Genomic DNA, 25,973 nt, shown 5'->3' with positions numbered 1-25,973 from the left:
CCATGGAGGTGGCTGTATTTGTTATATTTTACAAAAAAAAACGTTTATAGGATCGGAAAAATAGGAAGTAGCGGAGGAGTAATTGTGACGGTGTATTTTCAGATACCATAAAAGGCAATGCAAGAATTTCAGTGTCTGTTGCCTGCATAGGGGTCACTAAACGGCCGTGGACCTAATGTTGGGCTTGGACAGCCCAAAAAATTAATGGGTGGGCCTGGCGGCCTGGGCCTTATTTTTTGGGCTAGGCCCAGCCCAAAGCAGTTAAACTCCGGCCAGGCCCAAAGCCTGATTTATGGTGAGTGATGACCCACGCATCACAAGTTCCAGCTTTTGTTTTGCATAAAAAAGGTATTAGTATTACATACAGCATACGTCAAAGTGAAAGCACTTACGAAAAAGAAAGAGAGAAGAATCATTGGGCCGAAGCCTGGCCCAAGGCCTGACTCATTTGGGCTTCATTCCAAGCTGGGCCCAGGTCCAATCCAAAGACCGAATGATAAATCTTGACTTGGGTCTTATATTTTCGGCCACGCCAGTCCAATGCCGACCCCATGCCGCGGTGGATTTCTTCAAAGTAGAAAATAACCCTACTTACGTCTATATATAAAACAGTTTCTAGAAAATAACTCTTACAGTATCTAAGGATCAATCATGCGTCAAAATCAACGATAAAGGACATCTACATCTTTGTTTCAAGTTTTAACAATAGACGGCCGGTGTTTAGACTAATAGATTAACAACAATGGTTATTGATAATTGATGAGTCACTAGAGAATGACGGGTGATTATCGATCACGGCATAAGGTCAAAGATAAATAAACAGGTATAGCCCCGCAAGTTGCGGCCGATTGACAGTGGACTAAAACAAATTTTAGATTCGAGTTCAGACAAGAGACAAGGATGTGATTTTAGGGTAGTAGAGTTCGGAGTTTCAGGTTGCTTCGAATTTAATCAAGAGGCAAAAGACCATGGCTGCAGGAATGGGTGGAGATCAGCTTGTCGAGGTATGTTGGGTTGTTAATGGGATTGGTTGGGCCTATCTGATCATCTCAGTCCAAGTTTGTTGGGTTATTTCATCTATAAATTGCCCCCTCTTGCATTCAATACAAACTACTTGTTAAGGAGGAATAAACAAATACCAAGATTTAAGCAAATTGAGATGTGCAGTCTACTATTAAATATCTAACAGAGCCTTTCAAGAGATGGCATACCTATTGAAATATATGCCCAGCAAATTGAGATGTGGTGCTTTGATCTGCGGCCTTTGTAAGGTAAAAAATTAAGAACTTAGGTTGCCTACAAACAAAGGATTTAAGTTAGTAGAAGGGCCAAAAGTTTTAGAACAGCCCACAGCCCCAAATACATTCCAGAGCCATAGTATCATTTAATAGTTGCCTTGCACTCACTTAAATTAAGGCATTCTCTTGCAAGCAAGGAATCATGTCAAGCATTTTTCGTCAAAACAAGGTAGAAAACAAATTGGGAGAAGAACAAAAAAAGGGGATCCTTTTTGCGCAGCTTGGTTGCTTTAAAGTTTCAATGGCTCCCTGGAAATGAATATTGCACTCACCATGAAACTTAACATACACAAATAAGACTACTAAGGATTTCTTTACTCGGATATACGCGTATAATGCAAACCTGGCCCGAGGAGGTTTTCTATGCAGCCTGGACCTTTCCCTGAGATTGAACATGGGATTTGGCGGCACCTTCTCTCCATCCTTTCTGACGAGCCCTTTGTTCCCATAGTGCTGTCAGTTTTTTCTGAGCTACTAATGCTGCTTCAGCTTTCTCCCTTGCTTCTTCACAAGTTTCCATACCTGAACTGCACTTGTCTGCTTCCTTTTGATATTGGGATGCCATCTTTTTAGCCTCTAACAGAGCCACATCAGCACGTTGCTGACTTTCCAGAGCTTCAACTTCACGTAGCTTCAGCTCCTCAGTCAACAGCTCAGCAAAATTCTTCTCATTGTCTTCATTCACATTTGGGTCATGCTTCGAACAATCTGCATAATATAAGCAATTAGAAACGGGACAGAAAATATCCACAACATAACTCTGACCATAAGATAAAACATCAAGTGCATAAGAAACTACTTTGTAGACCAGAAAGGCACGATTCTCATATATAACAAAAAAAATTGTGTGGTCCTTGTTTGAGCTTCAAAATGCCCATATAGTAAAAAGAGGAAAGCTATTATCTCTTAGATCAAATAAAGCAGAGATATTATTAACTTGTATTTGCTATATTCTATAAAATCTTTGGCAACATGGAATCACTGTAAGCTCCATGTAATTTCAGTAGCTTAGGCTTCTTTATCCTTCTCAAGGAAAATTAAATAGGGGGAGTCAATTCATGCACGGTGCATAAGATGACCTGTAGCTTCGAACCCATACACTATAATGTCCACAAATACATTCACTACCAGTCTCCCATAAAGCCAACAATTCAAATTCCGAAAAACACCATATGGAATGGAAAATGAATAAAACTGCCATATGTACATTTACCATTATTATGGAAGTTCTGCATATAATTTGCAAAATCATGCAGGTTATGATACATAACCATCTTCTTATCGATAGAAGGAAAAGAAACAAGAGGAGAATGCGAGAAACCATGTCAAAGTATTCTAAAAGATCAAGTGGGCCACAATAAAAACTGATATTCGAATTGTTGGAATTGAACTCAAAAAGGAAGGAAGAAAGAAAATCTAATGCACACAAATTTTTTTGTTAACATGCTCGCTAGCAATCAGGGCATTCCCTTCTAGGTAGCTTTCTCCTCTGAATTTTAACTTATTAAGGGAAGAGTAGAAGTGATTCATGCAAACTAATAAATTGTAATATACTAGCATAAACTACAATTTAAGATTGTGATCCAACAAAACCCCCTCTGCTGTTGCAAGGTAAGGATAGGATAATACACTTCATGCATATACCAATGGGCAACATTCATGAATAGATTACGCATGGTATTTGGTTCGTATAATAAAAAGAAATGACATCATTGGATAATTTGTTAATGATGGAGAAACTAACCTGCAAAGGAGGCATTGCTCAGCTCTGCACATCACATGAAAGAGAATGAAATAAGTAAATTGACTGTGTACCAACATAGCAGGTGCAGATACTCAGATTTTCCAGCTTAGTGAAATGATTAAGATTATATGCAAAAACATAGGTGTCTCAAAATCCATGTTGAACATACAGAAAAAGCCATTGCACAACAACTTTGCAAAAGCAGACAGCCCAAAAGATGGCACATGAACACACACACACACACTGATTGCAAACCCACAGTAAGTTCTTCAACATTATTAATTTCCAATTTGGCAGTTGAAATATGTTCCTATGCCAAATACTTCAAACCAACCATGTTGATCGAATGTGGTAATATTGTAGTGTTGCTTGAACTGAATGCCAATGGAGGCAGTAAATTACACGTATAACCTCGTTCCTTAAATGTCAAAATGGCTATTAATAAGATTTTAAATCATTGCTAGAAAAGAGTTTCTAGCAAATGTAAACTGTTCAGAGAAGGCCTTTTGTGTTACAAAATCCATAAAAGAGTGCACAGTATGATGATGCAAGAGAAAGTTAAAATCCAGAATAGCCAAAAAAAAAAAAACAGAACGTCTTCCCTCCATAGTTAACACAGTTTCAAATGCAAATTTTGTTTGGATTAAAGTTACTACTTCTGAATTCAAAAGAAAGATAGTACAATACAAGTAAAGCCAGCATCCTAAAGGTACTCAGAGAATGCAGTGAAAGCATCATATCCTTAGTTAGCAATAGCAAACTAAGGATTTGTTCAACCGGTCATCACTTACTCAACTGCTACAACATTTCGTGCTTAGGATCTGAATCATCTAATTCATTTTAGAATGTTATCATACTCTATAGCCAAATTAAAGATCTATGAAACATTCCTATTGTGCCAGTTTTAATTACCAATCAGAAGACGGTACGGTATGCTGCATCATTCTGTTATGAGGAAACCACACAAACATTGAGTCGGCGATCCCCAAATGTCCTCCAATTACCTCTCAGATCCGTTAGTTAAGGACAAAACAATCATGATTTCACAAATCGGGCGTATATCAGAATCAAGCAGACTGAGAGTGAATCTAGCCTCAATAGTTTAAATTTACAAAATACGCAATCGCGAAAGACGAAATCAATTCTGAAAGCCAAAACACAAAATTAATGCTAGATCAAACAAAGTAACATAGTAATGAAGCCAGATCTGCTGCCTAAACTATACAAATACAGTATATGTAGAGAAAAGAAGAGTTACCGTCAGGAATGGTGAGAAGAGGCTGAGAAGAGCAATCACATACACAAACAGGGCAAGAGGAAGAGGATCGACTGACAGCGGCCAAGCCTTCCTTGAAGTGCCAGTAGAGAGGAGGCCCCAATATATAGCCAAACACGCATAAGGCTAGCAGTCCAAGCCCCGCCTTCACCGCTGTCGCCTGGTGCAACCCCATCAATTACTGCTCCTTCTCTCTCTCTCTCTCTCTCTCAATGTTCAAACGTAGTTGGAAACTTTCAGTAGAGAACAACTGGTGGCGTTGACGGAAGCCGCAAATGCCGGTCCTTATATTAATAGGAAGTGCAATTAATCTTAAACGATAATTAACGAAGAAAGCTAGTTTGAAAACACCACGGCTTTAATCATCTCATGTACAGGTTTTTCTCATTAATTATCCAAGCCCGTCTAAATGGCTTGGCTCCAGAGTCCAGACACGGCTCGGTGCTTAAAATAATCGCACAAAAAGCCCTCGAATTCTATATATACTAGTATTCAATATAGTGCCCCTATGTTGAAAATCACAAAATATCAGTTGAGCCCAATAGTCGGTCAATGGCATTTTGCTTCCGACAAAAAAGTGATTGGCTCAACGGTATGTTACAACATTACTGCACCGCATCTATACCTATATATAAAGCAGAGGCTCTTACAACTCTTGCTATTATTTCGACATCTGGATTGCTAAGATTCTCAATTTATGCCCACGTGGACTCTCCACACTTCTTTATCCCTATTTCAATCACTCTCAATCACTCCCAGTTTTTGCCTAAGAAAACATGACCTGCGGCAATAAAAAACATAAACAAAATAACGTAAAAGCTCGGTACGTAAAAATAACGTAAATAATACCGTTTTGTGTTCCACCGATTGTCGGCCTGTTGTTCCCGTTCTCCTACTTCCCTACATCTGAGTATCTTCTTCTCGGTTGGTTCGTGTACCAGATTTAACTCCATACGCCTTTTATTCTCTGTAGGTTCGCGTAACAGTTGAAGACCCATGGACAATTGGTGTCTTATACTCTCATGCGGACTTCCCGTTGAAGAAAGCGACGAGACAATTTTTCCCGAGCCGTGCTATCTTGACTAAATGTTTTATGTTGGGTATGATTGTTCTTTTTTCTTGAGCGTTTGATTTTTTCCCTTCGCAGGAGCTACAAGGCGAATCAACACTCAGCAGAGTCGCCCTTCTCTTCTGTTTAATCGTTGTTCTCTTTGTTTTATTTCCCCCTATTTTGACCTCAGATTTGAGTAGGCATATCTCTGCTTTCCATCCATGGTGTGGATAAATCAAGGGCTTTCTGCAATGAACTATCTTTGAATGTTTTGGAATCCGATGATTCTTTTTTGGTAGGTTTCTCCAATTACTCTCAAATTCTTTCATTCTTTTGGGGATTGGGGTTATAGATTTTTATATTTTGTTGTTAAATAGTGAACACTCACAAATTGATATAGGAACACACTCAAGTTTATAAAGGAAACCATTTGTTTGATTTAATGATAATTATTCATAGTCGTTCGTAGACTATTTCTCATGTGGTCTCAAATCCTGTTCAATAGAATTATTTTCCCTGTTTAGTAACTAATGGAGAGACGACAATTGATGGTGAGATGATCACATTACTGCACCGCATTGAGTTTAAAGCTGAAAGCTTGAAACCCCAAGGCTTTCACTTTCGAGTTTCGATACAATGCAATTGATCATACTTTAGACATTAAATTCAATTTTGTCCTAAATAAAAAAAATTTAATTTGATTATTCTATTTAGATATTTATAAAAATAAATTCCTAAAAAATTAGTTGATAACAGTAAATGAGTCATTGGTTGAGTGGCAATGATTTTGCATGTTCCTGATTGAGGTCATGGGTTCTAGTCTCACCTCCTCCGAATATTTATAAGGAGGTGTGTGGTCTCACCTCCTCCGAATATCTATAAGGAGGTGTGTGGGCTTGAGTGGCAATGATTTTGCATGTTCCTGATTGAGGTCATGGGTTCTAGTCTCACCTCCTCCGAATATTTATAAGGAGGTGTGTGGTCTCACCTCCTCCGAATATCTATAAGGAGGTGTGTGGGCTTGAGTGGCAATGATTTTGCATGTTCCTGATTGAGGTCATGGGTTCTAGTCTCACCTCCTCCGAATATTTATAAGGAGGTGTGTGGTCTCACCTCCTCCGAATATCTATAAGGAGGTGTGTGAGCTTGATTTACCCCTCCTACGTGGGGCTTGTTGACACCTATACTTTCATAGGCTTGATCTGGTGGAAAAAAAAAAATAGTTGATAACATTGAAAAATATCAAATTTTATCATAATCTTCAGAATTTTTAGTAGGTCAAGCACTTTTATCACCAGAACTCACCCCACCTGATCACAAATTCACAATTTGGGAACCCACCCGTGTAAAACGCCATAGAATTAGCCGATGCTTTTCAAAAAACGTCGTCGTTTGGAGTATCAGAAGCCTGGTTTTTCGGTTTATTGTAACCCGCCATCTCCAGTTGAGATCAGTGACGCACAGCAAGATCTCAAATGCCCTAAACAATGGCGTTCCAAATCCCCCACAATCTAATTACCGAACTCCAGATCTCGCTTCGGAAACAAGCAAACCTCTCCTCCTATAATCCGGGCGATCCTTCACTGCCCGATCTCCCATCGCCTGAAGAATCCATCGCCGAGCTCGACCCGTCGCCGCCGTACCTCCGGTGCAAGCATTGCAAAGGGAGACTCCTGAGGGGAATAGAGTCACTGTTTTGCGTTTTCTGTGGCAGAGAACAGAGAAAGGACCTGCCTCCTGAGCCCATCAACTTCAGGAACACTTTGGGTTGTCGTTGGCTACTTCAGTCCCTCGACTTAGATGGATCGGTGATTCAGCTTTTTCTTGCCTTCTTCTCCGTATTCCTTATCTGGATATTATATTAACTGCGAATTTTTTTTACTGCTTTTCGTTAATCACTATAAGCGAAATTTCAACACAAATGTTCCCTACTTATGCAATGATATATTCTGTTGTCCTATCTTCATCAGGGATTCGACAGAATTTTTTTTCCCTGATTAACGTATACATATAGGGAGTTAAATTGTTCAGTTAGGGATACAAAGCAAAAAATTTTCCCCATTGACGTGTAGGGAGTTAAAATCTAGAGTTGCTGGTACTGCTAGTAGAAAATGAATGCTTTTGATTTTGTCATTCGTATAATTATCTTTTCTATCTATTTCATGTTGAGCTATAGTGTTAATCTGAATCTTTAAGCTTCTTCATGACAGCAAAAATACTTCTTTGATGCCATATCTCATCGAGTTGCGCTACTTATGAAGACACTTATGGTGTTGATCTTAAATCAGAATGTTTAATTAGCATGTTGTCTTGCAGGAGATTGTAGGACCATTCTCTGAAGCAAATGAATCAAGCAGAACACGGAATGCAACAGAGGATGAATTCCCCTTGTCTGATATTTTGAATTTAGAAATAAAATGGACCTCTGAGTCAGAAAATTTTGGGACTAGTGTTTCAGAAGAGCCTTCGGTTTGGCAACAAAGTAGTTTGAACCTGGCTGGAGTCGATCTTGACAACTTTTTCGCTGAAGGAAAGGAATGGAATGCTTCCGATGAATTGGAAGAGCAAATAGCACCAAAGAAACTCAACGAAATTACAGGGAGTACTACTTCACATGGTATCGACAACCTTAACTCATTTGATAATATTCAGCATTCTGAAACAACTGTGAGGTCTGGAGAGGGTAATGGCAATCTTAAATTCTTTGAAAATGTTCAGCCTTCTGAGACAGTTGCAAGGTCTGCTGAAGATGGCTCTTTTACTGGTTGGGAGGCTGATTTTCAGTCAGCTGGTTCTGGAACTCATCATGAGGAGCCCAAATCATTTGAAGCCTTTTCCAGTTCCTCAGCAGATCTTTCTATTCACTTGGATACAGTGTTTGGATCGAAAAAGGATTCTTCTGATCTAAAGGCAAGGGAGGATGAAATTTCTTCTGCATCCAACAAAGATGACTGGTTTTCTCATAATACAACCAACTCTGACATAGCTGGTGAGGACAAGCAGTTTGAAGTGGCCATAAATGTCATGCACGATTCCAGTGTTGATCGGACTCAAGGATATAAATGGCAGAATAGTGGAAGCAAGGAGTCAGAGGATAAAACCATGGTTGATGATGATGATTCATTTGATACTTGGAATGATTTTACTAGTTCAACTGGCGCTCAAGATAATCCCAGTAGTTCTTCGGAACCTATCGTTAATAATCATGTGGCACCTTCTGTCGAATTGACTTCAGAAATGAACTTGTTCAGCAGTGCCATAGACTTGCCAAATCAGAAAACCACTGACGAAGATGATGCTTGGAATGATTTCACTAGCTCAACAAGTGCACAAGATCCATCTAAGAGTTATGGGAAACAAACAGTTGATGGTATGATGCCTTCTCCCAGAGCAAGCTTTTTCAGCAGTGCCAACAGCTTGCAAGATAACAAGACCAGGGGAAAAGATGATGATTCGATTGAGGCTTGGGATGGCTTCCCTAGCTTAACTGGTGTGCATGATCCTTTTAAGAGTTCTCTGGGACAAACAGTTAACATCATGAAAACCTCCCGTGTACAGAATTCAGAAACAAACTTTTTCAGCGGTGAAGAAAAATCAAAAGAATTCAATTTTGACAATTTCTTGCAACCAGATTTATCTCCAGGAGTACGTAGTAATCAAAGCACTCCTGCAGCAGTGAACACCATGCAGTCGTCAGTTTCAGTTTCAGTTTCAGACAGGTGTGTGTATACACTATACAGACTGCCTAATCTATTCAATGGGAAATATTACTCATGAGCTAAGCAACATGCTATACTGTAATTGATTGTTTTCTGATATGTTTGTTATATGCTTCAGGATGGCTGATGTAGATGTCGGAGTTGGACGGAGCGCTGAAGAAGTTGGTAAACATGGAGATGTAGAGATGTGGATGTCACAGATGCATGATCTCTCGTTTATGCTTGAAAACAAACTCTCAATACCCACTAAACTAGACGGTTCTGCATCATTTTCTAAAGATTAGATCTGGTTTCTTTATTAGTATTAGTTATCATTGATTTGATTTGTTCTACATTTTCTGATGTTTGTCTTCTGTTTTGTATTCTAGTTCTGGTGCTATGTGTCATTCATTATATTTCCTTCTCTTCTAGGGCTTGATAGCATCTCAATACGCCTATCCTAAATGGCTTTGATTTCCTGATTAGCAACTTTTAGTTGGCTGGGCAGAGTAGGTTGTCAAACTTGCCATAAAAATTGAATCTCGGCCTAGTAGCTACGAAGACCAACTCTCAAAATCCCTAAAACTTCTACAGTTCCCCTTTTTTTTATTAATGTAAATGTGACTGGGGGCTCTCGAACTCGGATTAGGTAAGCGGAAGTGGGAGTTCGAACTCTAATTTGAGTGCCACCACTTTACCATTGGTTATTAATCCACCACTTTACCCTTGATTATTAATCAGATCTACAACATCAGAGTCCCAAAAGGAATACAACTACCCATTAACGCATACCATAATTATATAGCCTAAATGTCATCCTCCAGCTCCAGAACAAGCCAAACAACAAAAGCATAAAGGAAACATCACATTTAGTTTGCATACAGAAAACCAGGATAATAAGGGCACTGAGCTTGAAATTAAACCATGTCTCTCCTACTGATAAAAGCACCAAACCCCAAAAGTCGTATAAACGTATATGTATATATATCTATATTCTCTCCTCTTCTTTTCTTTCCAGAAGTGCCTCGGCTGACCTTGGATGGATCTTTTGGTGTTCTAGCTCCCAATAAATCGACCCAATGCCTCTTCAGCTAGTTGAATTTTAGCCCTGCTTCCACCATGGATGGTGTGAAGCAATTTTTGCAGGTAAACTTTCACTGCTGGGTCATCCTGAAAATGGAACAAGTCATAAGTGTAGTGTCAGTTGCAAGTAATTACCCACTTGAGATTCTTATGATCTTTACAAAAACAATGCTTTAAAAGGTTGTGTGATTGTTTCAGTGGCATTCCATGTTAATAATCTCACACCAAGCAATGTGGTTTATAAGAAAAGCTCAAGCTTCTCTCAATCAACAAAGACTTTTTTGGGAGCAAGTACCATTAAGTGAGACGGCCGAGAGAAATAAAACGGTGCGACCCCGATATATCCACACTCCACAGTGAAACGATAAACCCAAAACGGACAATATTTGTTAATTTAACAAATATTGTGGTTCTGTCTAAGACTAAGAGGTGCACAAGGCATACTAGAGTATTGGAGAACTTACATTCAGGAGGTGATAAAAGCTACCATCAACTAGCCTCCTTGGAAAGCAAGTAACTAATCCATCACATGACCTACAATTCATCACAACAAAGAAGCCAGAGCAATAAGTAGCTAGTAGCTGCTAAATTAGTTTTTTTTTTTTTCATCCAACAAGATCTATGAGTTGCCTCGATCTTTCGCTTACCTTGCGTTTTCTGAGAGGGTAACATAGCAGGAAACAATATGCTTCAGCAGCCTTTTGCAGGATACGTGAACAGGGATTTCATCAACCATATTTGCTAATGTTTTGGCCACTGCATAATACCTTTCTCCAACAGTGCAACAATATCTCACCCCCTCCCTATTCAGTAAAATCCTGTGAATTATATACACCGCAACCTGCTTGCGGAGTCATATGTATAGTCATTAGCAGATACACTAGATTGTGCTGCGCAAATGTCTATAACTTCTTGCAGCATTCTCCGAAACTAGTTTCAGTTTTTATTTTCACAGTTAGCAGTTGAAGAAAGTCGAGGAACTTACTGTTTTGGACAATTCAGCGCCCACGTTCATGCAACGAAGGACATAAGGGAATACTTCACTACTGAGAAGGAATACTACAGCTTCGTCGTTGCTGTCATCCTGTGGATTAATCCATAAATCTTTGCTAAAATGAAGTGGGTAAAACTAGTCTACTTAAAGCAAAAACTTCGGACCTTATGAACAGCAGGAGATAGAATCAAATTTTATCAGTAATTGAAGTACATTTTTTTGATAAAGCTAATCCATTTTAGAACTAATAGAGAACTGGAGGAACTACAGACCTTCAGCATGGAACCGATAACGCCCAAACTGGTAAGCCTTAGGTATTCATGAGCCCGATCCGTCTCCGTGATGTTGAGGAAGGGGTAGAGATATTGCGGTATACTAGCTGCAGCAATGGATTTCAATTAATAGGCAATCAACCTTTCTCCAAATATGACAAGAACTGTTAAGTTCTGCATATGCAGGTCAAGAATATTAAATTACCCTTCATAAACTGCAGAGTTGTTTCTGGGTGGGAAGCTACCTTCTGCAAAACAAAATGATCAATTAATGAGATCTTCATTTACTGAACAATCTAAATGAAATTGCTTTATCAACACCCACCATAACGACTTAATATATCGATTAAGTAATCATCAACGTCGTTGTCCAAAACAGATATTGTTTCTGTCTATAGCTACACTTGTCTTCACTAATCCTATTGAATAATATCCATCAAGTAAATACTTACAATCAACATCAATCTCCTCCATCAACAATATGTTTAAGGCATAAAACAATAAGAAATGTGAATATTTGAAGAAGTTGAAGCCACAAACTTAACCTGAAGCAAAGAAAGAGCATTGCAGACTCGAGTGGTTACATTATCAGTTAGCTGTGAAGTTGAAAGCACGCGATATGTATCAATTACTTCCTACAGTTACAACAAAACAAGGAACGATATGATGATTATCAGTCGCGAGTAATGAATTAAAGGCATTGATGATTAGTATGATGAATTAAGGGATCACTTTTCGAATCAGAATTGGAATATCAAAATCAAATTCCTGTCATACTGCATGAAAGGAAGTAAAACTGTGCAAAGGAAAGACAATTATACACAAAGTTTCGATGAAGCTGGTTGCAATACTATACATATATACCTGCAAGAGTACAAAGATAATACCGGGAGTTTTCCACAATAACAGTGCCAACTGATCTTTGCGAGCATCCTTACACTGTAAAAAGTAATGAATGAGTGATGATGCATTCTTTTATACAAAAATTTAGAATGAAGACGATGTTAAGATTTGTTACTTTGTTGTTCAATCCAATAAGTTAATTTGTTGGGTTGGATCATTTCATATCATTTATATATATTCTAAAATCACATCACGTGTGGACTAACAATCCTTCATCCCCTTGCTTCAAGATCTAAGCTTTTCATGTTCAATAAATTCTCAATTTATAGCATGGCTTGCCCTATGTCACAATTGCCAATCTTAAAGTTCAAGAAATTAAACTTTATAATAAAGAAAAATTTAATAGTAAATTTGTCGGGTTCAATAATCCAATATAAACTCTTTTGAAGTGAGATCTTTCCGATGCTAGGCCACGTGTTCTAGAACACGTAACTAAGTTTTAAAGTACTATATATGTGTGTAAGTCTGCTAATCACAACGGCATTTTGAAATTTTACCCGCGTGGAGATTCTTTGTAGAAGTATGAATTCTTTCCTCATTTACTAGTATTTTTCGCTTCTAATCAAACTCATCTATTTCATTGAAAAGGGATCGACACCAACTATATATTTCAAGATTTTTTTTGTGGTGGTAGCACATACAATAATAAAACCTTTAATTTCATTAACCTCCATTGAAAACAAACCCTAAAATATCTTGATTAACAAACCAAGACTGTTAACAATGCATGCAAAACCCTAACCAAATGTTAATAAGTTAAAGACAATGAATCAAAGAAGAAACTGTTTCCTTCAGTACAAAGAATAAGATTAATTCTAACAGAAACACATCACAATCCAATGATGCATATATATATATATATATATGGTATAGCATTCAATGGTTTTCATTCAAAAGCAGCAAGAAAGAAACCAAATAATAATAAAAAATATTTAAATAACTCTCTTTTATACATCAAGTATGAAATAACACATGCATAGACACAAACGCATATATCATCAAAGAAAAACCCAGATCACAAAAAAAGGGAGTTTTATCCAAATGCAGTCACATACAATAAATTTCATTTCATCATGCCCTCTTATTTTCTAGATCAACACAGCAAAATTAAGCGACATGCAAATTAAGGCTTTAAACACAATATCATCAAGTTTTCTCGACAGCCAAACAAAGAGAGAAAACCAAGATCAAATGACAAAGAAGGTGGTGATGATATAGATACTAGATATACCGTTGCAAGGAGGTGAAGAGCACGGTCTCGGGTGTCAGGATTCTGGAGGGCCTTAACCATCTCCGGCAAAGAAAAAGTCTCTTGTCGCGGACCAATTGGTTCAACACTGAAGAAGCTCGAGCTGGAACCATCTGCCCAAATTCCATTCAAGAAATCAAAAGAGAATGGTTTGCTCGCCATACTCTCTTGACTCTTGATCACCTGAAAAGGAGAAAAAAAAAAGAAAAGAAAAAAAAGGAAAAGATCCTTAGCTTTAATTTCTTTTCTTAATCTGGATTCGGACACATTGAGGCCAGGGGGTTGGTGAGTAAGAAGAACGTACAGCGTCCTCGCTTGTCAAGCTGATATTGCACTATAAAATGCAATAAGAGAGTGCTTCCTTTTATAGTAAAGGTGGCGGGCCTTTTATTATTATTATTATTTTTAATTATGATAATTAATTATTTTGATTGAAGGAGGCACGTAATTCTTGTGCTATTGGGTTTGACTGGTTTGGACCAATTTTGACTGAGGGATAAGAACATGTTTGATCAATAAAATAACATTAATAACATACATCTATTACTGAAAAAATTGATTAAATAATAGACCAAGGAGCATCATATATAGAAAATGGAATTACAATTACTTGAACTTTTTAGATAATGATTTGGTGATCATAAAATAGTAAGAAAATTAGCAGAAGCTATTTGTATATGAGAATTTTAAATCCCACTAAGCCTTATTATGTTAATCCATTTTGAATTGATGTTAACTTTCACTGAAAATGTCATGTTTATACTACATAGTCATATTCAGCAATATGATAAACATTGTAGTATGGTGACGATTTGCTTATTATTTACACTACGTAGGCATAGGTTCGATTCTCCCCGTTAATATGAATTTTATTGCAAAAATAATCATACCATAATTGTCATGTATTGACTTTTGATTCAATTTATGATACTCCTAGTTAATTTAGTAATACATCGAATGACCAAATATCAAATTTGTATAATTGTATGGTATCATTATCGATTAAAAAAAGACACAAAATAATATAATGTAGCAGGTGTAAAAAGTGTGACTATCCTATTGAATTTGATGAGTCATTAATTAATCATCCTTAATTTCTCAAAATTCACCATTGTTTTGCGGGTGTATAAGAAGGAGCCCAAATGTCCATGCGGTTATTAGACGTGTCTTTCATGCACAATTTTGGCATTTTATTCTCAGACAAAACAAAACAAAAAATACACCGGTTTTGACGCCATGGATTGCACGTGGCGACACGAGACCAGCATATAGTCATATACCATTTAATTTATTCGGACTTAACTATAGGATACAAAGTTTCATAACCGTCAACAATAAACGGGGTTAGGCCCAAGGAATGTTTTCAGACTTAGGCCCAATGAAGCCCATTGGGCCAATTTGTCATGCCAAATATTTGACACATAACCCAATCTTCATTACTCCAATTTTCCACCTAAAATGGTCGGCCAATGCCACTAATGACCAATACAGAGTCTCTTGTTTCCACTTTCCAGTAACTTATAAACATATTTTTAAAAAACAGAAACTGAAATTAATTATCTTCATAAAAATCTTTATTATGATGGGAATTCAACAACGGGTATCTCAGTTATTCTATCAACGGTTGAATTGTACGCATAGAATTTGAGACATGTCGAACTCACAAATTTATTTGGATCCTCTACGTTCAACTCAAGGCTGAGATAATTAGGATACTCAATCTTTATCATTTTTCTATTTTCAAATACGTTTTACCAAAACAATAAACGAATTCACCATGGTAAAACCAAACGGTCAATGTTGGCAAGTTCAATATTTGGACCGACAGTTGGGGCAAGAACTAGGAGCAGAAACGTCCTGGTAGTTTCCTTTAGCTAACTTGTCATCGGAGCGCGGGCCAGGTAGGGTCCACTTATGTCAATGGAATTCTAAACCGTTGGATAGATTGATTCGAATCCCGAATCGAACGGTTGAACTGGCATAGCGGACTTCACCCTCTCACTTGATATTTTTGGACCAAGGTTCCTTCGTCAGTGCATCTCTCTTCAGTTTCACACTTTCACTCGTTCTTTCCGCTCCCGACCGATTAAATTCTCAGGTATGTGAGTTTATCTTTTCTAGCGATTGCTTGTAATTAAATTTATTGCTACTGTCCGATTATGGTTCTGCCTTTTGGGCCGTAATTTACTTTCGATTGTAGATAGTTTAGTTTGATATTGAATTTTGCAGTGGTTTAGTGTTATATTGCAGTGTGGATCAAGGGTTCTATACTTCTATTACGTCGTTTTATCTCTGGCGGAAGAATATAAGGAAGAAATTCCGTTTTATTTATTCTTTTCGTAATGTTGACTTAGGAAATCTAGCTTATGTAAGTGGGTTTTGTGCTGGTTACTTGCAATTTGGGTTTTTGCTTGAAATATCATGATGCTTCTGCTAATTTTTCTGGTCTTTTCTTTGTTGGCGACTCAAATTTTATGTGTTCAGTTGTTTAATTTCCAAGATAGAAACCTTGTTAATTAGTCAAATATTTTAGCTCAACTGGGTTTTCTTATTTTGATGAAGATACTGTCCGCTACTCTATGTTATCTTTTCGAACGCTTTGTTGAATCAAGTGCTGTCTTATTTTTGTTTGATCGTTGTGATTATAATCACTTTATTAGTGTGCTGACTTTCCCTTTGTGAATTTCACAGTTGTCAATATGGGTGCCCTATTTAGATCCTTTTGGTTGGCGCTTCTCCTTGTGTTTCCTGCTGTTCTTTCCATACCCGGTGATGGGTTGATCAGAATTGAACTGAAGAAGAAGAAATTGGATCAAATTTACCGACCAACAGGACAGGTTGACTCCAGTAATGGGGAAGTGTTGAGAACTCCTATCAAAAAGTATCGTTTCGAGGGGAATCTTGGAGACTCTAATACTGATATTGTTGCACTGAAGAACTACTTGGATGCTCAGTATTTTGGTGAGATTGGTATTGGAACCCCTGCTCAGAAGTTTACTGTGATATTTGATACTGGAAGTTCCAATCTTTGGGTTCCCTCATCAAAATGTTACTTCTCGGTAAATTATCTGGTCTTCTTACCGCAGCTTTGTCTTTCTTACAACTCATGGTTCATTATACTTTTGCTGCTATTGGCTATTTACAATCGAAGTAATTAAAATGACTAAATTTCGTTACAGATTGCTTGCTATTTGCACTCGAAGTATAGATCTGGTGAATCAAGTTCCTACATTAGCAATGGTATTCTTCTTCTACATTTGCCTCTTCCACTCCCCCCCCCCCTCCCTCTCTCCCTCTCTCACATCACACAACACACGCACACGGAGATTTATTGTTTGTCTGATTGCCTATGCATTTTGAGATGTTTTCCAGCCCTTTTGTGGTGGTAAAATTAATGGATAGTTTTGGTAATAGAAAGACTATCCATTTTCTTAAATCTCTGCAAAGTCTGATATCGACATTAAGAAACTAATGCATGCATATCCTGGTCCTATTTTATATGATCGACTCTATATCGCGCGATATGCTGCTTGGTGTAGCTTGATTTATGTAAGAAGGTTTGATCATCTGTTTTAGACTTTTAGTATTTTACTATGTATTTTCTCCTAGGAAATCCCTTAGCGTAGTGGTAAAGGTTTTTTTTACTGCTACTTGGATATCATCGGTCCAACTCTTTGAAATAGCTGTGTATTGATTACAATGTTTTCAGGTCAGTTACGTCATATACTCATATTTATCATGTTCAATGCAGGGAAATCTGCTGAAATCCATTATGGAACTGGGGCAATTTCTGGTTTCTTTAGCAATGATCATGTCAAAGTCGGTGATCTTGTTGTCAAAGATCAGGTAATTTTGATAGGATCTGCACTTTGGTATCCTTAAGCCTGATATTGTTATTTATATCTGTGAAACTGCTTGCAAGTAGGAGTTCATTGAAGCCACTAGAGAGCCCGGCATCGTATTCTTGGCAGCCAAGTTTGATGGTATTCTTGGACTTGGATTTCAAGAGATTTCTGTAGGAAATGCTGTACCTGTCTGGTGTGCCCCTGTATCTTTTTACGCTTCTGAATTCTTTTATAAATTGTCTCTTCTATGCTTTTCAGTTTTGATATGTTTAATAAGCCCTCTAATTTAACCACCCTGTGTGGTCTTAGGTACAACATGGTAAATCAGGGTCTTGTAAAAGATCCAGTGTTTTCCTTTTGGTTGAATCGCGATGTCAATGGACAAGAAGGAGGAGAGATAGTGTTTGGCGGGGTTGATGAGAAGCATTACAAGGGCGATCATACATATGTTCCTGTAACTCATAAAGGCTATTGGCAGGTTAGCATTAAAAATTTCTTTCTCTTGTTAGTCCCTATTTTTTATGTTATAATCTTCGTTTCTTTTCTGCATTGATTTGCTTATCTGTTGTTAATTTTGCAGTTCGATATGGGTGATGTTCTGATTGATGGTGAAACAACTGGTAACTCTATAAAACTTGATCTAGGATCATTGCTATATGAGGATGATGTATGCTCTTAGATGTTTAAGCCCATTTTGCGTGCCATGATTTGATAGACAAATGCACCCTATTTCAGGATTTTGTGCTGGTGGGTGCTCTGCAATTGCTGATTCTGGAACCTCTTTGTTGGCGGGTCCAACGGTGTGTTTGTTTGGTAGCTTCTTTTTTTTTTTCAATAATTCTATTTGTACATTCCAACTAATATGTTTGGCAGCACAACATAATGCACTGTAATTTTCTTTGGCTGGTGAGGGGGTTGCCCCTTCTTTCTTCTCCATCTTCCTCTTTCTTTTTAAAACTTGTTTTTGTCATCAAGTAGTTAGCCTTTCTCAAGTTGTTTTGGTAATACATGCCTTAGACTGCCAGTTCCTCTTTATGAGAAAAAAAAAGAACGGAAAAATAAAAGGGAAAATCAAGGAGTTTAATTATCAGTTGGCTGGATTTTCTATGCTTCACAATGCTTATGCTATTACATACATATTATCGTCATGCAATCATTATTGTTATCAACATATTATTTTCCCATACTTCTTGTCAGACCATCATTACTCAAATTAATCATGCCATTGGAGCCTCTGGTGTTGTAAGCCAAGAATGCAAGGCAGTGGTTGCGCAATATGGAAAAACCATACTGGAAATGCTTGTAGTTGAGGTAAAATAATATGTCTGCAGCTTCTCTCTCTACTATTGCAGCATACTTCTGCTCTTAATGAGGCAGATACTTGCTGTTTAAATTTGATGCTACTGGTCATCTTTTACTTCTTCCCAGACTCAATTATTAGCATCATAATTCATAACAATAAACTGATTTATGTTTTTTTGCGTTTGGTCTTTAAAAGACACAACCACAAAAGATTTGCTCTCAGATTGGTTTCTGCGCTTTTGATGGGACTCAGGGTGTCAGGTGAGATTCAACTTCACTTTCTTTCTTTTTTTGCAACTACGGTAGGTACCACGTAGAACTATTATCATTTATCAGTGATGTTATTGTTTTTAGGTTAGGTACTAAGCTATGTCTATTAGCCTAACGAATGAATATTACCTTTATACAGCATGGGCATTGAGAGCATGGTGGATAAGAAGAACCTAGACAAGTCATCCGATGGTCTGCATGATGCTATGTGCTCTGCTTGTGAAATGGCAGTGGTATGGATGCAAAATCAGCTCAGGAGAAATCAAACAGAAGAACAAATATTGAATTATGTGAATCAGGTTTTTGTTGCCTTCTTTTCCAAATTTAGCCTTGTGAATAATATATATGTATATATATAGGAATGACATTGTGGGGAAACTGTTGCCCTCAAATGTGTTTGTAGCTCTGTGATCGAATTCCCAGTCCCAATGGAGAGTCAGCAGTTGAATGCAGTGAGCTGTCTTCCATGCCTAATGTATCATTCACTATTGGTGGTAAAGTGTTTGACCTTGCACCGGAAGAGGTATTTTCAGATAACCTACTGCAAAGAACAGAAAATGATATTTGTGTTTTTATCTCTCTCATTCTCTCTTTTTCCTTCTTGTATTGGATGGCTGGATAATAATGCTTTTTCTTCATTCTTTTGGATGAAAATCAGTACATTCTTAAAGTTGGGGAGGGAGCTGTTGCCCAGTGCATCAGTGGGTTCACTGCTTTAGATATTGCCCCACCTCGCGGTCCTCTCTGGTATTCTTCCTCCCGCATTTCCTCATTGCAGAAATTGTCTTAATCTTATTAATTTTTTTATGCACTTGGTCTTCAATGTTCAAACATTAATGATAACCATCGTCAATTGAAACAATCTTTTAACTGATTAGAATTAAGTAAAGCTTAAAAACATACTTTCAACGGCTTCCTTTAGTACTTGTATAGGTCCTTAATAGTCACTCGACATCTGTGTCTGTATCAAGACACTTATTTATTGTCATCTTGAAAAACGATTCCTTGAATATTTTGAACATGAAAACATGATTTATGAGTGCTTCAAATTACCTGGGTTGTGTGTGTGCCATGCAGGATTCTGGGGGATGTTTTCATGGGTCGTTACCACACTGTGTTCGACTATGGTAACTTGCAAGTTGGATTTGCGGAAGCAGCTTAATGACTTCCTCTGTACACTTACACTTCCTTGCCAGTTAATATATGTGTGTGATAAAACCCTTCCTAACCAATTGGACCACGGCTTAAACTTGTATTTGTGCATATTTATGACTACTCGTGAAATGGCTAATCACGGGCCGTACTGGTGTGTATCAGACTTGGTGTTCTACTTGAATGATCTTCTGTTCAGAACATTTGTGCTTCCGTCTGGATCTGATTTCTGTCAGAAAATCTTGACATCCTCGTTATGAGATTGAAAATTATTTACGCAGGTACTCTTGAAGGCAACAAACTAAAACAAGGAGTGCTAGTATTTCTTGCTATGTTAATTCAAAGTTTATGAGGGGAATGAGGAGGGTTACCCTCTTATACGCCTCTTGGAGGGATTCTAACCGGTTAGTGAGAAGCAACACAAATTAGGTAGTTCTTGACCTGGAGGCAAGTTGCAACTTACACATTTTACCTTATATTAGACATTTTACCTTATATTGACAATTTACTCAAAACTGCCTGCAATCATATCACTAACATTACATATCAGATGTACCAATTGTGACCACTGACTACCACCAAAACCAACCTTCTCTTTTCTACATCCCAAATCCAAAATTTTCTCACCTCGATACAAAGATAATTGCTCGATATATATATATATATATATCTTCACATGTTCTTTCCATTAGATTGCAATGAACTTTGGTCTATGGACTCCAACTGGTTTCGCAGGTTCTGATTATCCTCTACCAAGTGATCATACTCCAGAAGCAGTTTTTCAGATTGCTTCCTCGATGCCTCGGCTTCGGCTTGTGCTGTCTTTGCCTCCTTACCTTTGGCCTCGCAGTCCAATTCCAGTTTTCCAATTTTCTTCCTCAATGAAGCAATCTCCTCTCCCATGGCCTTGATCTCCTCTGCATTTCCATTTTTCCCATCCTCAAAGCCTCGGTTTTGTTTCTTTGCAGCTTCCATCGTCTTCCTGAGTAATCTAAGCTCCCTTATGTAATGGTGTAACCTATCGATCATCAGTGAGAGAAATAACAAGAATACTGCATGGAAACAAAACCATATTTAGAAGAGTTCATCATGCATCAATGATGGCCAAATAAATTGAATCGGGTAACAAAAAGGTGAGACTAGGACTATTATCTTGTCAACAAAGATGGAAAACATGCATCATTTGAGATCTGAATAAGGTGTTAAATTGAGAAAGATTGAGGAGAAACCAAGTTGTCCATAAACCAGTGCAAAGAACTATTATGCCATTCCACAATCACACACAAAAATAGTTCATTATTACACCATTCCAAGATAAAGCACTATGATTATGAACAAAATCAAAGGGTAATGAGATTGCAGCCTCGCGAGCTTGCACTGCCCAAGTAGAACCCGCAATTATTTAGTTTAGGATGTTTAACAATGATACTCCCATACTGGCATAAAATACGAATTGGAAATTCAATTTATGTGCACCACCCTGCTTCCGGTCTTCATAGCAGGGAACTCTGTTGACCATTCAAGGTCAAAATTTCAAGGATGGATAGAAAATAAGAGAAGTAATCAGATCCTATTGGACGTCACCAAGCCCAAAATTTCAAAGGTAAGGGAAAACGACCTCCAAAGATTAAGTTTGCAGTCAACAGAAATACTACAAGGCAAACAAAGATTTTTGTAACCGTCGTTGAGCAACAAAATTTTGTCACCAACAATTAGCATCAATGTTAAACAGAAAATTAAGCATGAATTTCATTAGCCACGACAAAATATTGAGAAGAAACCCAAAAGTAAACCAGAGTCCGAATTCCATAATACTTCATTTGTTCACATGAAATGGTTCACACAAGTTCTTGAATCATGGAACCCATCAGAATACATCAGTTAAAGCATGCCCCTTAGGCATGGACATGACAGTCGAATACACAGCCAACAAATAAACCCAATCAAACTGGCATATAAATGAAACAATATTTCGCCTACATCACATGATTTCATACGAATTCTTCTAGCATTCAATTTATGCAGTGGGGTTCGGCAATTCCAACAACGTCAGGAAACTCTCTAATTGATTTTGCTCAACTATACCCTCCAAGCAAAAAAGAACATATACTCAAGCAGCACAAATCAGTTAAGGTAAGCCCCAAACTTGCATAAATTGTAACAAAGAAAGAAGAATATACCCATAAGCGACGATTCAAGCATGTGCCTCGCCATTAGTATCTCGTCGGTTGGGTTGAGGGCGCCGGCTTCGAGCTTGTTGTTCTGGATCTTGGCCATACCATAGACGCTCGACGACAGTACCATGAACACTGTTGCCGCCACTGTCTTGACCATGACTGGACCCCGTCCACGCTTAACCCGATCAAGTGCCATGATAACAAGCTTTCTTAAAGGGGTCTTGAAGAGGAGAGTCAATATCAGCGCCATCTCGGCCGCGATCACCGTGTACAACAGCTGTATCATCTTCTACGGTGACGCCACCGAAAACAGGTTTTTAGATCGTAAAAAGGGATTCTTCCAGAGAGGGTGAGCGTGGCGTGCTCTATGCATATAATGGCGTCGATTGGGGGTCTGTGTTCTGGAGAACGTCTTTACTATCGGACACGTCGCATAAGCTTAACGAAAGGTTGCAACAACTAGCACGCCGTGTCGGCAAACCGATAGGCCCATCTTTTTCTGATGTTAACAGGCTCACATGCTTAGTTGGTTTAGCAGGCCTAGAGGCTTGGCCCAGTAGCAAGCAGATTCTGCACTCTCCAACTGAAAAACCAAGTCTTTATGATAGTCTTGATGGACACCCAAGCCGTTACCCTCAAATGGTCCGACAGTTGACTGACCCGGAATTCGAGGAAGGCTTTGTCTCACCTGAGGACCCACCTAACATGTCCCTTAAAACTCTCCATATATATTCTCGGCGGGACTATATTCACCCATTTTTTTACTTTTTTCACCCCTATCATGTATAGGTATGTAAGATAATGTATAGAATGTATCTGCTTCTTTCTTTCATCCCCTTTGTCATATCAGTTGCACGGCGTCCAAGGATTTCATTTTATTATAATCTTTTTGATTTTCGTTACTGTCAACATAAATAATTAAATATACACATATATACATATACATGTAATTCCATTTCATTAAGATTTTTATTACCGCAAACATAAAAATATTTCAATATACACACAAATTTTTATTTTAATTTCAAATTTCATTTCATTTTTTATTTTTATTTTTATTTTTATTACTACAAACATAATTTTTTATTTTTATGCTTTAATAATTTTTTTTACACATATATATGTTTTGATGCACTCTTTGATTTTCATTGGTTTCACTTATAGATTGACTCTATTTGTCAAATCTTCAACTAAAATATAGGCAAAAAACATTCTCAAACAAATTATGTAAATTACAACACCGTGATTTCATGAGGAAATATAGAGGGTCCCTTCATCCAAGGAGACCGAGGGGCATTTGGGGATATTTATCTCTAGGATAACGAATGAGGCAAGGGGTGACCCTCTTCTCTATTTATTTTTTTTAATAAAAAGAGAATAATATTAAACTGGACAAAATCTAGGGTGGGATATCCCTATAATATCATCCCGTAAAAAGAAATAATTACAATAGAAGGATAATAAAATGAATGAACTCCCTCGAGGAATTCTTCTATAAGTACACAAAATAAGAACTTAAAATAAATACACATATTTCATCATTGATTTAAAATATATGGGGACACATAGATATAGACTCTCTCTCTCTCTCTCTCTCTCTCTCTCTCTCTCTCTCTCTCTCTCTCTCTCTCTCTCTCTCTCTCTCTCTCTCTCTCTCTCTCTCTCTCTCTCTCTCTCTCTCTCTCTCTCTCTCTCTCTCTCTCTCTCTCTCTCTCTCTCTCTCTCTCTCTCTCTCTCTCTCTCTCTCTCTCTCTCTCTCTCTCTCTCTCTCTCTCTCTCTCTCTCTCTCTCTCTCTCTCTCTCTCTCTCTCTCTCTCTCTCTCTCTCTCTCTGTGCTCATCTGCCTTGGAATTTGCCCCATCCCTTTTGTAACCTCCACTTGGGTTAAGAAATATATATATATTCCAATAGTCGAGTCATGTCACCACCATGTAAATTTCATTTTTAATGAAAAAGACATCATTTAAATTTGTTATTTGAATATTTGACAACAACATTTTTTTTTTCTTTGGAAAACTATGAACTTCAATATATATCTTAAATGAATATTTTTTAATATTATTTTTTTGAACAAATTTAAAAATAAATATTTTGTCTAATTACTGTATCCTACCGATAGGATACTTATGTATCCTATATCGGTAGGGTACATATGCTATCGGTAGGATAGTCATATCATCATCAAAACGTGTCAAATTTAAGGTCAAATCTACTTCTCTAGGCTTGACGATTTTATAATTCTTGTGACAAGCAAACTTTAAGAGATACCAATACGTGAAATCACAACCATTTTATGAAAGATACTGTTTCGTGAAATATACTGTTTTATGAAAGACACAGTTTATGAAATATACTGTTTTATGAAAGACACAGTTTATGAAAGATATTGTTTTATGAAATATATTGTTTTATGAAAGACACAGTTTATGAAAGATACTGTTTTATGAAAGATACTGTTTATGAAATACACTGTTTTATGAAAGATACTGTTTTGTGAAAGACACTGTTTATGAAAGATACTGTTTTGTGAAAGACACTGTTTATGAAAGACATTGTTTTGTGAAATATACTGTTTTATGAAAGACACTGTTTATGAAAGATACTGTTTTATGAATGATACTGTTTATGCATGCAATTTGTTATTTATTTAATAATTTGAAGTATTTTGTTCATATAAGAATTTATGAATTAATATAACATAATTTCATTATTATTATAGTAAAGATAGAGGGAAAGTGGAGGTTGGTAGTTTGTGCTCAATGATTTTTTTATTTTTATTATAGGAGATATGGAGGGAAAGTGAATGTTGGTTATTCTCAAGAAATGGTGAAGCTTGTACTATTGTAAGTGTCTATGAACTACACACTCCAAAAGACATAGAGTGCACAAATTTTGAGACAATATCAAGTGTGTATCAAGGGCATCCATTGCGGACATGGTGATTATTAATTTATTATAAGAATAATTTATTTATAAGTATAAATATTAATTTATAATTTTTATTAATTTAATTTAATAGTATGTTTTTGTAGTTTATTAACAATTTAATTTATTTCAAATAAATATTTCATTTAAATGTAAAGTTGATGGGTCCATGATTTTAAAATAAATGAATAAAAAATTGACTAAAGCATGTGGGACCCATGTCTAAGACAGAATAAAAAATAAAAAGCTACCCCTACTATGATGTCTTTTCATTAGGTGTGTAAAAAGTAAAAAGATGGGGTGTTAATAGCATAACCCTAGTGCAAATCGTCAAGTTGTACCACGTCTGTCAGGTTGTCATGTCAATGGGGGTTTAAGTAGCAAAAATAGGGGTGAGTAGCAGTACCCATATATTCTTCACCGCTCTCATTACGACAGTCACCATGTATCCACTCTTTTTTTTTCTTCGTTTTTTTACTAGCATCTTTTTGCTTATTTGAATGTCAGAGGTTCGTTGGTCAATATCACCCCGATGTCAATAACTCTCACAAGTCACAACCGTCATTCTCTCTTTTTTATCTTTACAGGTTATTGGTGACCTCTGTTGACAAATTACCAACTGTAGTCCGAATAGTCTACAATGATAAATTTCTTAAGCCCCAAATTATAATAGTTAGGACATGGTGATTCCAATTTGTAGAGGATGAGACCCAACTAAACCACTTGAGCTACAC

At 37.2% G+C, this 25,973-nt stretch overlaps 5 protein-coding genes across 5 annotated transcripts; 2 read left to right on the top strand and 3 right to left on the bottom strand.

The window, feature by feature from the left end:
- Nucleotides 1-1,378: 1,378 nt before the first annotated feature.
- LOC119991729 lies at nucleotides 1,379-24,140 on the bottom strand. Its single transcript, XM_038838150.1, has 4 exons — nucleotides 24,126-24,140; nucleotides 4,301-4,525; nucleotides 3,043-3,066; nucleotides 1,379-2,006 (listed from the first exon to the last, which is right to left on the bottom strand). Exons 2-4 carry the CDS (start codon nucleotides 4,491-4,493, stop codon nucleotides 1,660-1,662), a joined length of 564 nt encoding a protein of 187 aa, XP_038694078.1. The 5' UTR covers nucleotides 4,494-4,525; nucleotides 24,126-24,140; the 3' UTR covers nucleotides 1,379-1,659.
- Nucleotides 6,714-9,504, top strand: LOC119991726. Its single transcript, XM_038838147.1, has 3 exons — nucleotides 6,714-7,177; nucleotides 7,686-9,088; nucleotides 9,207-9,504. The coding sequence occupies exons 1-3, from the start codon at nucleotides 6,857-6,859 to the stop codon at nucleotides 9,370-9,372; spliced, it is 1,890 nt and encodes a 629-aa protein (XP_038694075.1). The 5' UTR covers nucleotides 6,714-6,856; the 3' UTR covers nucleotides 9,373-9,504.
- Nucleotides 10,124-15,347, bottom strand: LOC119990911 (cell differentiation protein rcd1-like). Its single transcript, XM_038837050.1, has 11 exons — nucleotides 15,324-15,347; nucleotides 13,551-13,751; nucleotides 13,375-13,407; nucleotides 12,281-12,355; nucleotides 11,962-12,051; nucleotides 11,622-11,664; nucleotides 11,358-11,523; nucleotides 11,136-11,259; nucleotides 10,798-10,991; nucleotides 10,615-10,684; nucleotides 10,124-10,237 (listed from the first exon to the last, which is right to left on the bottom strand). The coding sequence occupies exons 1-11, from the start codon at nucleotides 15,345-15,347 to the stop codon at nucleotides 10,124-10,126; spliced, it is 1,134 nt and encodes a 377-aa protein (XP_038692978.1).
- LOC119991727 (aspartic proteinase-like) lies at nucleotides 15,509-20,358 on the top strand. The gene is made up of 14 exons (XM_038838148.1): nucleotides 15,509-15,666; nucleotides 16,260-16,627; nucleotides 16,748-16,808; nucleotides 17,320-17,414; nucleotides 17,494-17,606; nucleotides 17,723-17,891; nucleotides 17,994-18,033; nucleotides 18,149-18,213; nucleotides 18,611-18,724; nucleotides 18,912-18,976; nucleotides 19,125-19,284; nucleotides 19,389-19,508; nucleotides 19,644-19,732; nucleotides 20,063-20,358. The coding sequence occupies exons 2-14, from the start codon at nucleotides 16,268-16,270 to the stop codon at nucleotides 20,145-20,147; spliced, it is 1,536 nt and encodes a 511-aa protein (XP_038694076.1). The 5' UTR covers nucleotides 15,509-15,666; nucleotides 16,260-16,267; the 3' UTR covers nucleotides 20,148-20,358.
- On the bottom strand, nucleotides 20,590-22,725 carry LOC119991728. The gene is made up of 2 exons (XM_038838149.1): nucleotides 22,318-22,725; nucleotides 20,590-21,189 (listed from the first exon to the last, which is right to left on the bottom strand). Exons 1-2 carry the CDS (start codon nucleotides 22,598-22,600, stop codon nucleotides 20,810-20,812), a joined length of 663 nt encoding a protein of 220 aa, XP_038694077.1. The 5' UTR covers nucleotides 22,601-22,725; the 3' UTR covers nucleotides 20,590-20,809.
- Nucleotides 24,141-25,973: the final 1,833 nt, after the last annotated feature.

The sequence above is a fragment of the Tripterygium wilfordii genome, chromosome 22 (genome assembly GCF_013401445.1).
Source record: "Tripterygium wilfordii isolate XIE 37 chromosome 22, ASM1340144v1, whole genome shotgun sequence".
NCBI lineage: Eukaryota > Viridiplantae > Streptophyta > Magnoliopsida > Celastrales > Celastraceae > Tripterygium > Tripterygium wilfordii.
Note: the sequence above shows the minus strand (reverse complement) of the source record. Positions and strands in the feature narration are given on the sequence as shown.

Excerpts from the sequence above, each read along its gene's own strand:
- LOC119991729 (XM_038838150.1), bottom strand. The coding sequence starts at position 4,493 with ATGGGGTTGCACCAGGCGACAGCGGTGAAGGCGGGGCTTGGACTGCTA. Across the intron at positions 3,067-4,300 it reads TCTTCTCACCATTCCTGACG|AGCTGAGCAATGCCTCCTTT; the intron begins GTAACTCTTCTT and ends TGTGATGTGCAG. Across the intron at positions 2,007-3,042 it reads GAGCAATGCCTCCTTTGCAG|ATTGTTCGAAGCATGACCCA; the intron begins GTTAGTTTCTCC and ends TATATTATGCAG.
- LOC119991726 (XM_038838147.1), top strand. The coding sequence starts at position 6,857 with ATGGCGTTCCAAATCCCCCACAATCTAATTACCGAACTCCAGATCTCG. Across the intron at positions 7,178-7,685 it reads CCCTCGACTTAGATGGATCG|GAGATTGTAGGACCATTCTC; the intron begins GTGATTCAGCTT and ends GTTGTCTTGCAG. Across the intron at positions 9,089-9,206 it reads TCAGTTTCAGTTTCAGACAG|GATGGCTGATGTAGATGTCG; the intron begins GTGTGTGTATAC and ends TATATGCTTCAG.
- LOC119990911 (XM_038837050.1), bottom strand. The coding sequence starts at position 15,347 with ATGGTGAATTCGTTTATTGTTTTG. Across the intron at positions 13,752-15,323 it reads TGAATTCGTTTATTGTTTTG|GTGATCAAGAGTCAAGAGAG; the intron begins GTAAAACGTATT and ends TCTCCTTTTCAG. Across the intron at positions 12,356-13,374 it reads ATGATGAAATGAAATTTATT|TGTAAGGATGCTCGCAAAGA; the intron begins GTATGTGACTGC and ends TACTTTTTACAG.
- LOC119991727 (XM_038838148.1), top strand. The coding sequence starts at position 16,268 with ATGGGTGCCCTATTTAGATCCTTTTGGTTGGCGCTTCTCCTTGTGTTT. Across the intron at positions 16,628-16,747 it reads CATCAAAATGTTACTTCTCG|ATTGCTTGCTATTTGCACTC; the intron begins GTAAATTATCTG and ends ATTTCGTTACAG. Across the intron at positions 16,809-17,319 it reads AAGTTCCTACATTAGCAATG|GGAAATCTGCTGAAATCCAT; the intron begins GTATTCTTCTTC and ends TGTTCAATGCAG.
- LOC119991728 (XM_038838149.1), bottom strand. The coding sequence starts at position 22,600 with ATGATACAGCTGTTGTACACGGTGATCGCGGCCGAGATGGCGCTGATA. Across the intron at positions 21,190-22,317 it reads GCTTGAATCGTCGCTTATGG|TATTCTTGTTATTTCTCTCA; the intron begins GTATATTCTTCT and ends GTTTCCATGCAG.